The following is a 16,298-nucleotide window of genomic DNA, read 5'->3' on the forward strand; positions in this document are numbered from 1 at the left end:
CAGAGGTTCAGCCTTCATGTAAAGACGATCATGGGATAGCTTTCCAGACAAAGTAGTGGACGTGAAAACCCTGAAATCACTGAAAGCCATTAACTGTGCAAGAGGAGGAACTGTTCAACCAAAGACCCTTCCACCGATCACATATCCTCTCCATCACTACACTTCTATCAAGGCATTGCCAGCCTCTGACCTACACTTCTAACCCAATTAAAACTCTACCTTCCCACTTCTAGATTCAGCTACTCCAAGATTCCACATACTTCACTCTCTAAACTTCAGCTCATCCAAAACTCTGCTACACATAACCAATCCTACCTAAATTCCAGTTGTCTATTACCTACGCCCCCGCACTGGCTTCCAGATCTCTTGCAAAACTTCAACATTTCTAATTTGAAATTCCTACTCACATGTTAACCTCCTTCATTAATGAGGGGTGCAGTGGTAATGTCACTAAACTTGAAATCCAGAGGCCCAATCAGTTAGTTTCCTTATCTCAAAAAATATTATTGCCATAGAGGGAGTGTAACAAAGATCAAGAGACTTGTTCCCAGGATGTTGGAATTGACCTTTGCAGAGAGATTGGACAACTGGGCCTATAGTCTTCAGAATTTCAAAAGAATGAGAGATAAAATATTGAAACCTACAAAATATTTAAAAAGGATGGACAAGGTAGATACAGGCAAGATATTTCCCTTGGTTAGGGAATCTAGAACCAGGGGACACAATTCTAAAATAAGGCAGTGTCATTTAAGCCCAAGATTAGGAGAAATTATTTTACTCAGAGGGTTGTGAATCTCTGGAATTCTCTACCTCAAGGAGCTCTGAAAGCTCAGTAAAAGCAGATACATTTTTGATTATTAATGGCAAAAAGGGTGATGGGAAATGTTATGGATGAGACGAAACTTCCTCAAAACACGTCAAGATAGCCTAGATCCTAACCTTTTCTTATTTTAAAAGGCAAGTACCAAGCGTTGTGTTCCAAATGCATTTCGACTGGTCAAAATACCAACCGTGAAGCAAACTACACTGTCGTTAAAGTGTAACAAAAGAAAGAAGAAATTGAAATAACTTAAGACTGTTTGACTACTAAACAGTAATTGTTCTAATATAGTAACATCCCATAAATGTGCCCTTGGCAAAGACAAAAAAATCAAAAGACTCAGGGACAGAACCAGATAGAGATGCACTGCAGCTTCAAAACCGAGCTTCAACATCCCAGCAACTGCTACGGAAAAATACAAACTAAAAATCCTGGTTCTGTGGGAGCTTGACCCCACCTTTTGTTCCCACGTTTTTTTAAACAACCCCAAGGCCTCACAAACTGTTTATTTTATTAACTCTGGAGCATACTGCTCATTACCTCTGCCACAACTATATAAATGCACCTTCTAAAGCCATTGTATCATCACAGAATAAAGTGGGTAAAAAGCATTAAAGTATTCGATGAGCAATGATTGTATAAAATGAATCAGTGGACTGGACAGCCTGAATGGCCTACTCTTGTTCTTATGTTTTAACATTCTGGAAACACTGTTACAAATCCCACCATGGCAGCTGGTGGAACTTAAACTCAATTCATCTGGAACATAAAAGCTAGTCATTACGATTGGGTCAACCAGCATCAGTTTTAGGAACCCAAGTTATACACCAAACTGTTCTTTTGGTGAACAAATCTGCCACCCTTAGATTTCAGACCTACTACAAAATGGTCAGCTTTTAAGTGACATCTGAAATGGCTTTGCAAGGTACTAAGTTCAAGGTCAATGATATCCACATCCAAGAAAGAGAAAAAAAACCCTTAAACCACTTTTAGCCCTATATTCCTTCCTGAACACCATTTCTTAGACTCTGGCTTTGTGCATGCCCGTTTCCCTTGCTTTGCACTGAAATTTTTTCCCTAACCCTCCCTTCTCTTTCTCTCACTTTTTGAAACACAAAGGTTTTGTTTATCCCACCTCCTCCGCTGGTGCAGTACCCATTTTGGTCCAAGCATACCTCAAGCTCCTTGGGGATATTTTTCTACATGAAAGACACTGAAGAAACTGTAACATGTGGTGTCTTTCGATTTGGATAAATCAAGATGAACTGATCTTATGAAGAGGTTTTACAAATTTTCAGCTCACTTGATCTCTTGTTCCCATTACAATCTTAATGTCCACCTGAAAAATCAGGTAGATTTCTGGTGACAGATAAAAAGACTCCATACTTTTTGCTTTTTTCTAAATAAAATGCCAATGATTCACTGCAATTTAATCCAGATTACAAATATCTTCACTAAAACTAACAGATACCATCTTGAAAGGTCATATTGAGACCGTTCAGTGCTTCATGTGTGCACCTGGGGAAAAAGAAATCTCTTGCCAATTTCAATCTGTTGAAAGGAAGGAAAATAAACAGCCTGATAATGCAGTTTATGTTAAGTACTGCATTCAAACCTCTTTCTTTTGAGTATATAAACAATACAGCAAGATTAAGAACACATTTTAACATGGTCTATTCAGGGTCAGTGGGCAGTTTTCAACCTGGGCAGACAAAAGAGACTTTGTTTAACTAAGTAGCGTGATTACTCTTGCAGTAATTCACAGCTCTACCACAATGACTATTCCCCCATTGCATCACACAAATAAAGCAGATTTAACTTCAAGATTTTGCAAACCCTCAACAGAGGGGAGGAGTGTGGTGCACGGACAACCATCTGAAAATTAACTGATATAACTGTGGGTCATTTGACAGCTTGTTTGTTGGCTTTAAAAATTCTGAACTCATCAATAAAACATACATCTCTATTATTTGCTCAGTTTGTGCTTCACTGCTAAAATAGCTCAAGCAAAGCTCTTAGGGGTCCTGCAGTTCACTCAGTTGCAGCAAAGTACATCAGAACTCAAATGAACACAAAAGCCAACTGGTCAAAAAACTGTTATACTTGGATATCGAACAAGATCAAGACTTCATTTTAATATGATCTACTTACAGGTATAAACTTTGGTAGAATGGAAGCTTTAGGGGAAGAATAAAGGAGGCCAGATGCTCCTTAAAATAAATCTAAGTGAGCTAGGAATAGAAATGCACACATTATAGAGCAAGACAGGCTGCAAGGTGATTTTTAAAAATGCAAAACAGCATTGGAGTCTATTGCTACAGAATGAGAATTGAACAGCAGAGATGTTCAATTTGTATAGGGACCTTTAGCTAAGCCACACTGAGTATTTTGTACATTTCTGGTCTTGATATTTTTAAGAAAAGGAAAGAGACACTAGAGACGGTCCAGTGGATGATATCTGAATTCAGAATATAAATAACAGGAAAGACCGAACAAACCTGGGGAACTTTCTTCCAGAACATTGAAGCCTGAGGAGTGACCAAACAGAGATCTTTCAGAGATCATAAATTGTGTCCAAAAGGTAGGAAGACAAAGATTAGTTCTAAAAGCTGGGAAGGTGGGGGGGGGGGGGGGGGGGGGTCTGGTGGTGCAGGACAAAATCTGGGGGCCATAGATAAAAGATAGTTCTTAGTAAATTCAGTGACAACTTGAGGAGAACCTTGTTTATAAGAGTAATCTAATATTTTGAACTTGCTATCAAAAACAAGATAAACAGCAATGATGCATTTAAGGAGAAAACTGGTCGTCAAGTACATGAGGAAGGAATCAAAAGATACACTGATGGGTCAAGAGCCAAACCTAAATACAGGCACGGAACAGATGGATCAAATGGACTCTTCATGCTATACCGTCTGCATAGTTCTCTAGATCCACGCTACAATAAAGAAGTATAGTATTGTCCTTACTACTGTCTGGTTGGAGGAAAGGAAATTATTTGAGGCAAAAGATTCTGATTATCCAGCCCCAGTATAACTATACTTGCTTACAGAGATGGGATAAGTATAGGGGGCATGTTCACCATATAGCAGCATGCCAGTATTCAAAGAGCCTCAAAATGAAAAACAACCACCTTATTAAGATCAAGGATAGCTAGAATTTCCAGATCCATACTTTATAGAAACCATTCCCTGCAGGAGAGGTGTACACAACAAAAAGAATAAAAATAGAGCAGCACATGACCATCCACAAATTTAAAAATAGTTCTACTTCATCAAAATCTGTCCATTCCACATCAATCCACCCAACAGAATTTTCCAACCTTTAAACTAAATCTCAGCAAATGGAGTCGAAAATAAAAAGTCATCATCAAACCTACTATTACCCAGACGTTAATTTAACACTATTATGTTTTACAAAAACAGAAATCGCTGGAAAACTTCAGCTGGTTTGGCAGCAGCTGTGGAGAGAATGTTTACGGTCCAGTGACCTCTCTTCAGGACTGAACAGATCCTTCAGAACAGATTCTTCTAGTGAAGGGTTACTAGATCCCAAACATTACCTGTGCTTTCTCTCCACAGATTCTGCCAGACAAGTTGAATTTTTCCAGCAATTTCTTTTTTGCTTCTGATTTCCAGCATCCATAGTTTTGTACTTTTTTAGCATTTATTACATGCAAACAAACTCCTGCACTACACACAAATACTGACTCAAGTTAAAATGTATTTATGTAATTTTCCCATTATTAACTACACTGGAGTCCTGAAATGTGACGATATCTACATTTAATTACATTGGTGGCAATGCTTTCAATTGCAAGGGCTTGGGCCCTGGAATTCTCGCTCTAAACATTTTTGTCTCACTGTCATCCTGTAATATACTGCTTGGAATCCACCTCTGACTTAACTCTTGATCATCTGACTCTATCACAAGTGGCTCAGTTTCAGACTTGGTTTTATAATAGAATGAACATTTCTTCGCACTGAATAAGTACAAGGTATTGTTATTCTAATCTTGAACTAACTGCAAGGTGTCATAAGAATGTTTACTAGCTCCTTGACCCTTTTCCTGAGAAAATACCCAATATCCACTGCCTACTTCCCTACATGATTTGGTCAGACCAATTAGTTTACTGAAACTAAAATTGTTCATAGCCTTTCACACATTTAATTTCATAATTTCCTTCTTTAAAGCAAGATTTAAGCATTTTAATTATCAGAGGTGTAGTCAAAAATGCACAAGTTTATAATGCAAACTCCATAAAAGCAGCCAAAATTATAAAATTTAAATCGTTGTGCTGGCACATTAAGAGACCTAAGGGGCAACCTTTTCACACAGAGAGTGGTGCATGTATGGAATGAGCTGCCAGAGGAAGTGGTGGAGGCTGGTACAATTACAACATTTAAAAGGCATCTGGATGGGTACATGAATAGGAAGGGTTTGGAGGGATATGGGCTGGGTGCTGGCAGGTGGGACTAGATTGGGTTGGGATATCTGGTCGGCATGGACAAGTTGGACCAAAGGGTCTGTTTCCGTGCTATTCATCTCTATGACTCTACTCTAAGCGAAACCAATGTCATTTACAAAATACTGTGCAAGGACTGTAACAAATACTAATTGGACAAACAGGCAGAAAACTAACCACCAGGATACATGAACATCAACTAGCCACAAAAAGACATGACCCACTCTCACTAGTATCCAAACATACAGATGAGGAAAGACGCCACTTCGACTGGGACAATACATCCATCCTAGGACAAGCCAAACAGAGATACACACAAGAATTCCTAGAAATATGACATTCCAACCAGAACTGTATCAACAAACACATTGAATTGGATCCTATTTACCAACCTCTGAGAAAAAGAACAGAACTGACATCACCAACCCAAGGAAACCTAAACACATAAATAGAAAGTGGGTCACTAACACCAGTGCTTCACCAGACGCTCACTGATGTTACCTAGTATAGTGACAAAACGTCTGAAAATGAACCTTCCAGCTCAGCAAGCAAACTTACATCCAGTATTCAACCTAATTTGTTTTAAGTGGGTTAGGGAGGTGTTGGTGCAAGAGATAATACTTCTATATTGTAACACCATCAATTTGAATTCAATTAATTAGTTATATTTCCATCACCTTGAAAATAGGCTGTTCAAACCATAATAGAACAGGATTGAATTGTGATAGAATATTGCTATTTTAACCAGCATAACACATTTCAAATATAGATGAGACCCTTAGCCAAAATGGCACAATACATCATCATAAGCATTTTTGGGCAACTAAATTCAAACATAAATGTCACATTTTCTTGTTATACGTAAGCTAAAAAGAAAGTTTACTAGTATATGAGAAAAAGAACTGCTCAGTATTCAAAAATTGCTGATAGCACATTGTGCAATCATACTAGAGCAGCTGTGGACAATGTAATTTTAACCAAAGATTTTTAGTGATGTAAGGAGGTGGTATACTTTAGGTCTCATATTCAAATCTGGACAAAGAAAGTGTAAATCATGCAAAATTTGGGCAATCTGAATGCAGGTCTTTGCAGGCAACATCAAGCCCACAGCATGAAATGGACAATCAATAAGAAATCTATGAAATATAGCTCTTACATTTTAGAGACGGGTATGTTGCTCAGCAACATCCCACAAAGTCTAGCATTTTTCCTAATTTGTGTTCGGTTCTCAGATTGGTTGCACACAGACAGCATCAAATAAATAATATTTTTCAGTGAAAATGTGCATATGTAATACATGTTTTGTTTTTATCCTTGCAAGCACAAAGGTTTATATACGTACCTCACAAGAGTTGTACTTCCAGCACCTTCTGGACTGTAATACAGTACATTTGCCAGAGAAAGGGAAAATTTCAGGCCCTCTGCTTCAGAGATATAGAGATTGGTCACATTACTGTTGACATTGACACAAACAAACACCTGATCTTCTGACGCATCAGCCACATAATACTCCTGAGGAATGTACAAAATAAAAATTAGATCAACATTGTTTCTACAAACCAAAAATAATATTTATATTTTATAATTTATACTAAAAGGTTTTATTTATTTATTGCGAGAAATATGCAATAGCAGGTTACAATAGTAAAGTTGGTAAAGATTTCCTAAGAGGTAAGGGCACAGATTAAACTCTTGCATGTTGGCAAACATAAATAGAAGGAAGAAAGAGGTGTGAAACAGATGAAATAAAAATAGAGAATGTAACTCAATTTCTTAACAAAAACAATCCTGCTCAGTTTCACACCTGCTAAGGTTTTTAAGATGGTGCTTCAGTTATGAAACTTTTACTGATCTATTCAGTACAGGTAGCACCGTACTGAACAGCAAGAAGAAAAAAATACCTAGTAACTCAGGACATTAGTGCATCCATGTGTATTATTAACCATAGTGTGCATAGTATTTTTGGAATGGCCTTATGTTTTCAGGCAATTATGTTTCTCAAGTCTGAAACAGATTTTCAGCAAAGGACGCATATTAACTCTTATTATTACATTAGATGCTCATATTCCTCAACACTCACCTCTATATGGTATCGTGTGAGAAAGTGCGCTCGTTTCATGGGTGTCCGATTATATGACACCCATAACTGTACTGTTACTGGGTCACTGCTTCCTAGGAGATGCTACAAAAAGAGAAATAGTGGAATTTCAACTATAACTGTAAGGGAACAGTAATTTACCACCCCCCCACCTTCAAAGAGATTAACTATAGCAACAGTTATTTTCTCACTGTATAGTTTAATTTTTATTTCAAAACAAAGTAAAATTTCTTGATTGAAACATGTAATGTCACTTGAAAAAGAGTACCAAAACTATTTGGCTTCAGGATCTATTTAGCTGCATACTAACAGAATCTTAGAACCTCAAGTATTAACATTTTTGATGCTCTGGTTCAGCATTGTAGCAGTTTTATAGGTTCACAAATTTCAAAACAGGATTAAGCAGTAAACAAGGAATAATCACAAAACAAAAATAAAGCTGCTTGGGCTTGTAAGCCAAATTGCCATTGTTTCCTGTAGCCTACAATCTCTGCAGGAGTCCTTTGTTTTGGAGGGGTGTGGAGGCTCAGTCTTTAGAGGCAGGGTGCGTTTCAGGTTCCCTTCTTTTGCGTCATATTTTCCACTGGGTAGCGGTGCATGGCATAACAGTATTTACTGTACTCTTCTCTATTGAACAGTGCAATGGAGGACACAGTTGGAAAAAAAACAGAATATTCAGTAAATCTGGAACTCAGTGAGACAAGATTCAGTGTGGATTTCAATGGCAGAAGGAGGGAAAAAAATGAAAAGGGTATCATCGTTTTGAAATAAAAAAGAATAAAAATTGCCTGGAAAGACTTGGAGGTCAGGCAACTCCTGTGGAGACAAACAGAATTAATGTTGCAGCTCAATAACCTTTCTTCAGAACTGGAGGGAAAAAAAATGCAGTTGGCGGTGGTGGCCGGGGAGGGCTTGGGGAAAACAAAAAGAGAAGCTCAGTCATATGGTGGAGGCCAGGAGACCTTAATTACCAAACTATTCCGTGGTCCAACAGCTAAAAAATAAACTGGTCATGGTTACACAGTGCAGAAATGAAGGAGGGCAGATGTCGAACAATGTTACAAGACCCCCAAACCACACTGAAGATGTGAAATGTAAAATTAAAATGCTACAATTAGACCCTACTGATGCAAATTACATGGGAGATTTTACAGCACAGTATGTAGCATTCCCACCAGAGCCATAAAATCCAGTTCATGTCAGAGACCAACTTCACACTCAGACAAGCTTAGATTAGGTACTAACAGCGAGATAGTTTCCTGGTCAGCCATTCTTAATGCAAGTGGTACCCCTCAAGCTACAGCCTCTGATGACAAGTTTACAACCTGTTTCAGGCAAAATCGAGTTATGGAAACAGATGCAAGCATGTGCAGTGTCCATCTCATTTGTCATTAGGTGGGAGAAGGGAAACCTACACAATAACTACAATATACCTATCTTACAAAGGTGAAGCATTTGCAATATTTTTCACAAAACTATTTCATCTTGCAACTGATTAAGAATGGCAAGTTTACTCAAACATCAAACAAGCTTGCAATGTCATTAATTAATAATCTGTAGAAGATTGAGCACAGAATCAGTTAAACACCAACTGAAATTAATCACAACTAAACCACCAGGTGGCACTCTAATGACAAAATACTGTACATTAATCAAACCAGCACTGGCTTCATTTCCTAGTAAAGCCAATCTCAATCATGAAAAATAACTGCATCTCAGACTGTGATTGGTGGTTTCATTAGGAATAAAGCAACAAATGAAAAAAATAAGCAGCTTGAAGTATCAATCTGCTCGGAAATAAGATAGTTTGCAGACCAATCTTACAATTGACAGCCACTTTTATCTGAGCTAAAAATCACAACATCAGGTTATAGTCCAACAGGTTTATTTGGAAACACTAGCTTTTGGAGCCCTGTTCCTTCATCAGGTGGCTGTGGAATATAAGTATCATAAGACACAGAATTTATAGCAAAAATGTTTACAGTGTGATGTAACTGAAATTATATATTGAAAAAGACCTGGATTGTTTGCAAGTCTCTCATTTTTTAGAATGAACATGTTGGTTTAAGTTCTTTCATATGTAAGTCACAGAACTTTTTAAAAAGTTCCATTCTCAAGTGAACTTGAACAATTGGTATCATGTCAGCCCAGATAATGCTCTGAAGGTGTGAGCTGCCCTATGTGAGATGGTGTGTGCCACAACGTTCAGACCGATTCTCATCTAAAAATAGATTTAAAGAATCTTACATGGATTCATGCAATTTTTGAGCAAAATAAAATGTAGTTCTGCAAGTACAAATTCACCCCACAAACTTGTGTGCGCGTGCGTGCGTGTGCATGGGATTTATGAGTGTTTATGACACAATGTATATATGTGTGTGACTACAAGTTGTAAAGGGGTATAAGTCTTTGAGAGGGTGCATGTGTGAGCGTATGAGAGAGAGCTTGTGTATGAGAGTGAGCAAGTGTATGAGTCTGTAGAAGTGTGTGCATGTATTAGGAGAGCGTGCACCTGTCTGTGAGTGCACGTCTATCTGTAAGTGAGCGCCTGTCTATGAGTGCGTGTAGTGCAGTGGGGTCACCTGTAGTGTGACATGAACCCAAGATCCCGGTTGAGGCCATCCCCGTGGGTACCGAACTTGGATATCTGCCTGTGCTCGGCCACTTTGCGTTGTTGCCTGTCCCAAAGTCTGTCTTGGAGGATGGTCACCCAAAGGTCCGAGATCAAATGCCCCGGAACGCTGACGTGTTCTCTGACTGGGAGGGAACATTCCTGTCTGTCGATTGTCGTGCAGTGTCCATTCATCCGTTGCCGTAGCCTCTGCTTAGTCTCACCAATGTACAAGGTTGCCTCAGGGCATCCTTGTCTGCATTTTATGAGATAGACAACATTGGCTGAGTCACATGAGTGCCTGCCAGGTACACGGTGCAAGGTGTCCCTATGCATAATGATAGTATCCGTGTTGACACTGATACGTCTCGCAATGTCTACCGTGACAAAGTTGTCCTGAAAGCCAGGCAGCTTGCTATGAACAATGATCTGTTTGAGGTTTGGTGGTTGTTTAAAGGCAAGCAGTGAAGGCATGGGGAAGGTCTTGGCGAGGTGTTCATTCTCATTGATAATGTGTTGCAGGTCACGAAGAACATGGCGTAGTTTTTCAGCTCCTGGGAAGTACTGGACAATGAAGGGTACCCTGTCGGTTGCAGCTAGTGTCTGTCTCCTGAGGAGGTCATTATGATTTCTCACTGTGGCATGTTGGAACTGGCAGTTGATGAGTTGAGCATCGTACCCAGATCTTAAGAGGGCATCACGTTCCTCCTTGTCTGAGCAGATCCGGTGTACGCGTAGGGCTTGTCTATAGGGGATGGCTGTTTTAATTTGTTTCAGGTGGAAGCTGGAGAAGTGTAGCATTGTGAGATTATCCATGGGTTTGTGGTAGAGTGAGGTGCTGGGGTGCCTATCATTGATGGAGATGCATGTGCCCAAGAATGAGACAGATAGTAGAGAGTAGTCCATGGTGAGTTTGATGGTGGGATGAAACTCGTTGATATCACTGAGATAACTACACAGTGACTCCTCGCCATGGGTCCAGAGGAAGAAAATGTCATCAATGTACCTGGTGTATCATGTTGGTTGGAGGTCCTGTACAGAGAAGAAGTCTTTTCAAACCTGTGCATGAAAATGTTGGCATATTGGGGTGCAAATTTGGTCCCCATGGCTGTTCCATGTGTCTGGATGAAAAACTAGTTGTCAAAGGTGAAGTTGTTGTGGTCGAGGATAAAGCGGATGAGTTGTAGGATGGTGCTCGGAGTTTGGCAGTTGTTGGTGTTGAGTACTGAGGCTGTTGTCGCGATGCTGTCATCGTGAGGGATGCTGATGTAGAGTGCTGACACGTCCATTGTGACAAGGAATGTTCCCGGTTTGATTGGTCCATGGGTGCTGAGTTTCTGCAAGAAATCTGTAGTGTCGAAACAGAAGCTTGGGGGTCTCCAACACAATGTGTTTCAAGATGCCTTCAACATAGCTAGAGAGGTTCTCACATAGGGTCCCACTGCCTATACGATGGGACGTCCTGGTGTTGGCTTTGTGCATCTTCGGAAAGCAGTAGAAGTCGCCTATGTGAGAAGTACTTGGGATGAGGGCACGTAGGGAGCTCTGAAGGACTGGATCCAAAGTCCTGATCAATGTCTTTAGCTCACAGGCGCGCTGTTTGGTTGGATCAGCTGGTAGTTGCCTGTAGTGTTCCTAGTTGTCCAGTTGTCGGTACACTTCCTTGCAGTAATCTGTTCTATTCTGAATGACGATGGCTCCTCCTTTATCTGCAGGTTTGAGAACAATGTTGTGATTGGTTTTGAGAGCATGGATGGTGTTGCGTTGTGAACGGGTGATGTTCTGCTCTACCATGTGGGTGTGGCTGATGAATCTGGCATTTATATATTTCTCGACAGTTTGAGCATACCTGCCAAGGAGTAGATTTGCCCAGCGTCGTTTTGGCATTGCACAAAAACAGATGTTGTTAGAAAAGCTCAGCAGGTCTCGCAGCATCTTTGAAGCGAAATCAGAGTTAATGTTTCAGATCCAGCGACCATTCCTCAAAACTGTGGACTTCCTCAGAACTCAGCATGGGGAAATACACTTATTCCCCAATGCACTCTCCATGGTAATGTCTTGATCAAAGACAGTTTTCCAAACAAACAAACAGCAGCCCTTTCTCATGCAACACAAACTGTTGCACCCTTCACAATTTGACATTCTTGCATCAGTCCAAAGCATACAAGATAAAAAATATTCTTTCAATGTCTCCCTTTTCAGCAAAATCAAATTCAGTGCTACCAAGCAATTATTCCTTTCAAGCTTCTTTGCTTAATTCCATCTGTACTTTATTAGAATCAACAGCCTTGGTTCAGTGGTAATGATTAAAGCGGAATAAGAAATTTATAGTTCACTCCAGAGTTGAAAGCACTTTTGAAATATGCTTGGGACCACAAAGTGCCTTATGATATTTTACGTCCGTGAAAGATACTGTTATTATGTTAGTTTGAGGACAACTTCGAAAGTCTATTAGACTGATAGCTAGGGTAAGTACAGCAATTGACTCCAGGAGGATGATTATGCCCCACAGCATTACAGTAGTTAACATATATTTCATTAGCATACAATATCCAATGTTCAGAGGAATAGATAAACATGCTCTGTGACAGAATCAAAACTTTCAGCGAAAGCACTCAGCTACAACAATGATTGTCAATTCTAATGCATACTTTGGAACTACCAAATTAAATTTCATTTTTAAAAATTCACATAAAATTTCAGCACAGATGGGAAGATATTCATCCTTCGAGCAACCATTTCAAAAAATCTGGCATTACTTGACTCAATTCAGCAATAAATTGTGAACATCAAATTGCTCAGTGCAATTAACAGCATTTTAACCTTCATTAGCTATTTTAAGTGCATTACATGAGCATTTTAAGGAGCTTGTTTATATTGAATGAATATAAAAATCAGCTAGAGATTTTATAGCTGTTTATCAAACCCTGTGTGCAAGAGGAATAAACCAACCTTTTTAATTAATGAGTCTTTATTTTTGTCCCAAATTCTACCTGACAGGCTTAGAGTATTACTGGTCTAAGTAGATAATTATGCACTGTAATCAGAATGCAAATTTTAATGTTCTATGCAAGCTGGGAATGAAATGGAATAATATTTCAAGAAACACACAAAGAAAGCTTAGTCCTTAAATCCACCTTCTATCTCTTTTAAATGGGCATGAAAATATATAAGGCTTCTGTTTACTCAAAACTGTTCTGAGTTTGACAGTGCCATATAGAAGGAGAAAGTGAGGACTGCAGATGCTGGAGATCAGAGCTGAAAAATGTGTTGCTGAAAAAGCACAGCAGGTCAGGCAGCATCCAAGGAGCAGGAGAATCGACGTTTCGGGCATTAGCCTGAAGAAGGGTTTATGCTCGAAATATCGATTCTCCTGCTCCTTGAATGCTGCCTGACCTGCTGCGCTTTTCCAGCAACACATTTTTCAGTGCCATATAGAGCCAAACAGTGAAGAGCAGTTAAAGGGTTGCTAGGAGGCTGTTACTGATTGACATAGTGACCTATATATTTACTACAAGTGCTTTTGTTTAAACACTATTGTAAAATACAAACATGCAATCAGCAGCTAAATGTCCTCAATATCTTTTCTCTACTACCTTGCAAACTGAGAAAACAATATGAGGCCCAAACAAAATGGTATGAAATGCTGAACCAGTAATACAGCACTCCCAAGAGTAAATTACTGTGGATTTAATCAGCATAAGATGATAAAAATAATATTTTTGTGCCACTACTCTTGAAAGTTAGTTTTGTACCCACTGCAGTCCTTACTAATTATGAAGGAATATTGACAGCCTTTTGTCAAGTTAGCAGAAATGCAAGTTATGAAGTGAAAGCAGCAATGGTTTCTAACATAAAAAGTCTAAAAAGGAAATGCTAGCAAGTATGTCACGTCCTACAATAAACCACTTCTATAAGTTACATGTGTTTTTATTGCAGCATTGTATTTGCTGTCAACAACTGTATCTGACAAGATAGGCTATGGAACAACATTAAGATGAAAAATCAGCAAGCTCGTACATAAATAAGCTCCAGAGCAGCCAAATGAAAGTTCAGCAAGGGGTTCTCATGAAGTACAGCACATAAACCCTCTCAACTCTGCCAACCCATTATTGTGTATACAGAAAGAAACGAAAGGTGGTCAAGTATAGAAGTATACAGCTGGAAACAAGTGTAAGCAAGAAAGAAAGACAGCAAGAACAACTAAAAGTGTTAAAGCTGCCACAAGACCTCCAGCCAGTCTGTTTCCATGAGGGTCATGTGCTGTAGTGACAGCGTCCCTGCAGCTGGGCCAGAGGGTTTTGATTCTATTCCTATCCTGTCCTGGCATGTCATAACATGTCCAAACAGGTTGATTAAAATAAAAATATGCTGAGCACCACAGCTGAATGGGTTAAACTGCTTGCCTAATAAATAGGAAATCCTCAGTTTAAAATCTCAGTAATTTATTTATCAGAATCTTACAGTACAGTTGCAGTGTTCCTACCTCTGGGCTAGAAAATCCAGGTTTGGTTCCAGCTGCCCAAGATGCATCACGACAATTGATTAGGAAATCGTTTTCTTCTTGTCTGTTCTTTTCTCAAAGCTCTCCAATGCCTGTTTAAAGCTGTTAGTCGATTCTTGTCCATAGTGTCATGGGCATTCAAATCCTACTCATTACAGGTGAGTCTACAGAATGAACATTGGTGTGCTAATGGAGCCTCAATGAATCCACATCCAACACAACAACCAAAAATGCGGTCAGTTTTTAATCGCCAAAACAGAAATTTGACTGATTTCCCCTCCTGTGGGGGGAGTGATATTGAAGCATCTTCAATATCGCCTTATCTGGAATCTGCCAGTTCTGTACAGACCAAGAACTGACCTCAAGAATATCTGTTTTATGCACTCTGCTGACCACTGCCTTTACCTAATGAATGAACTATTGCTTATTTACAGATTTTGATTGAATCTTATTTTTTATATAGTGTGTTTCAGAACAGAATATCAGGCCACATGCAACTCATAACTAAAGAGCAAAACACAAAGTGTAGGTGGTGATCTAAAAATGCTTCATGGTCACAAAGAAACGGAGCAACACAGGAATAACCGAAAACAGGAGGAACAGAATTCTTTCAAAATATCTTTGAAATTCAACTATGAATTGACATCTAATATTTATCTTTGAAATCAGACATTCTAGCATCTCTCAATTTCTGAGTCAAAAAGAAATTCATCAATTGCAAATTACATCTCAGTCCCTTAGTCTTTACTTCTATCCCTCAATATTCAACAAAAAGTTGTTGGCTACAGTATTGAAAATTTCTGACTAATCTGGCATGCAAAACCCCTTAAGGGCGAGTTACACAAAGTTACAAAATGGAAATTGGTAAGCTTTGCATGATCCAGCTCAAATTTAAGATCTGGGATTTCCCCCATGGGAAGCAGTTTTGAATTCTATTACTATTTAAGATGCTTTAACCAGATTGCACCTCAAATGGTATAAATTCAAGAGAATATGAACTAAATTGATGTAGCCTGTCCTTTGTTACTCCTGTAAGATCTGGTATCATTTTGGGTGATCTTTCTCTTGAGATGCAATGTTCAAAGCTGAACAGGCAACAATGGACTATTGGGGACAGGCAATGAATGCTGGCGTAACCAACAACACCTACATCCAAAAATACCTAATTTCATCCAAAATAAAGACATAATCAGAAACAGGAAAGCCACTATTTACAGCTGTGTCAGCAATAAACATCACAATGATGTGCCAAAGTTTGAAGCTTTAATATTAATGCTATGTAGATTGCTTTAAAAAGCCATTTAAACATGCAAAATACATAAAATTTTAATCTCCTCTTTCTGTACTCTTCAACATGCTAAAGCGGATTACAATCAGAGCTGTTAATACTCAGCATAAAATACTATGGGAGTTGGGAGATTTCAAAGTAATAAATTTGATCTCTCCACCTCTTTTTATGTATATCTGTATTAAAGTGTGCAAATTACAAGTATAGAAGTGAAAGGAATTTCAATTGCCAATTTGAGAACCCTTTTAATGCATTAATGTTTAGGCGCTGTATTAACCATGTTGCTTCCAGTTTCCACACCACAGAATGCAAAGTCATTAATTGTAAAGGCTGAAAAACTGGACATTATAAAAAACTCAATTTCAAACAGTCCATTTAAAACTGCTGTCTTCCACAGATGCTATAAAAAAAACCCCGCTTCCCCTGGGGGAAATTGGTAAGCTTTCCACAAAGCGTTGTACTTTGTATAACTCCCCCTTAAGGGGTTTTGCATGCCAGATCAGTGGGAAATTTTC

At 38.9% G+C, this 16,298-nt stretch overlaps 1 protein-coding gene across 2 annotated transcripts in view; it reads right to left on the reverse strand.

The window, feature by feature from the left end:
- Positions 1–16,298, reverse strand: part of sorl1 (sortilin-related receptor, L(DLR class) A repeats containing) — a 201,599-nt gene that overhangs the window by 103,799 nt on the left and 81,502 nt on the right. For both annotated transcript variants that reach the window (XM_043676454.2, XM_043676455.2), the window contains exons 7-8: positions 7,363–7,464; positions 6,625–6,794 (exon numbers count right to left, since the gene is read on the reverse strand). In XM_043676454.2, coding sequence (XP_043532389.2) covers positions 6,625–6,794; positions 7,363–7,464 — 272 coding nt within the window. The remainder of the gene's footprint in view (positions 1–6,624; positions 6,795–7,362; positions 7,465–16,298) is intronic.

This window comes from Chiloscyllium plagiosum, unplaced genomic scaffold (genome assembly GCF_037043375.1).
Source record: "Chiloscyllium plagiosum isolate Xiang-an unplaced genomic scaffold, Cpla_swu_hap1 HiC_scaffold_29, whole genome shotgun sequence".
In the NCBI taxonomy this organism is placed as follows: Eukaryota; Metazoa; Chordata; class Chondrichthyes; order Orectolobiformes; family Hemiscylliidae; genus Chiloscyllium; species Chiloscyllium plagiosum.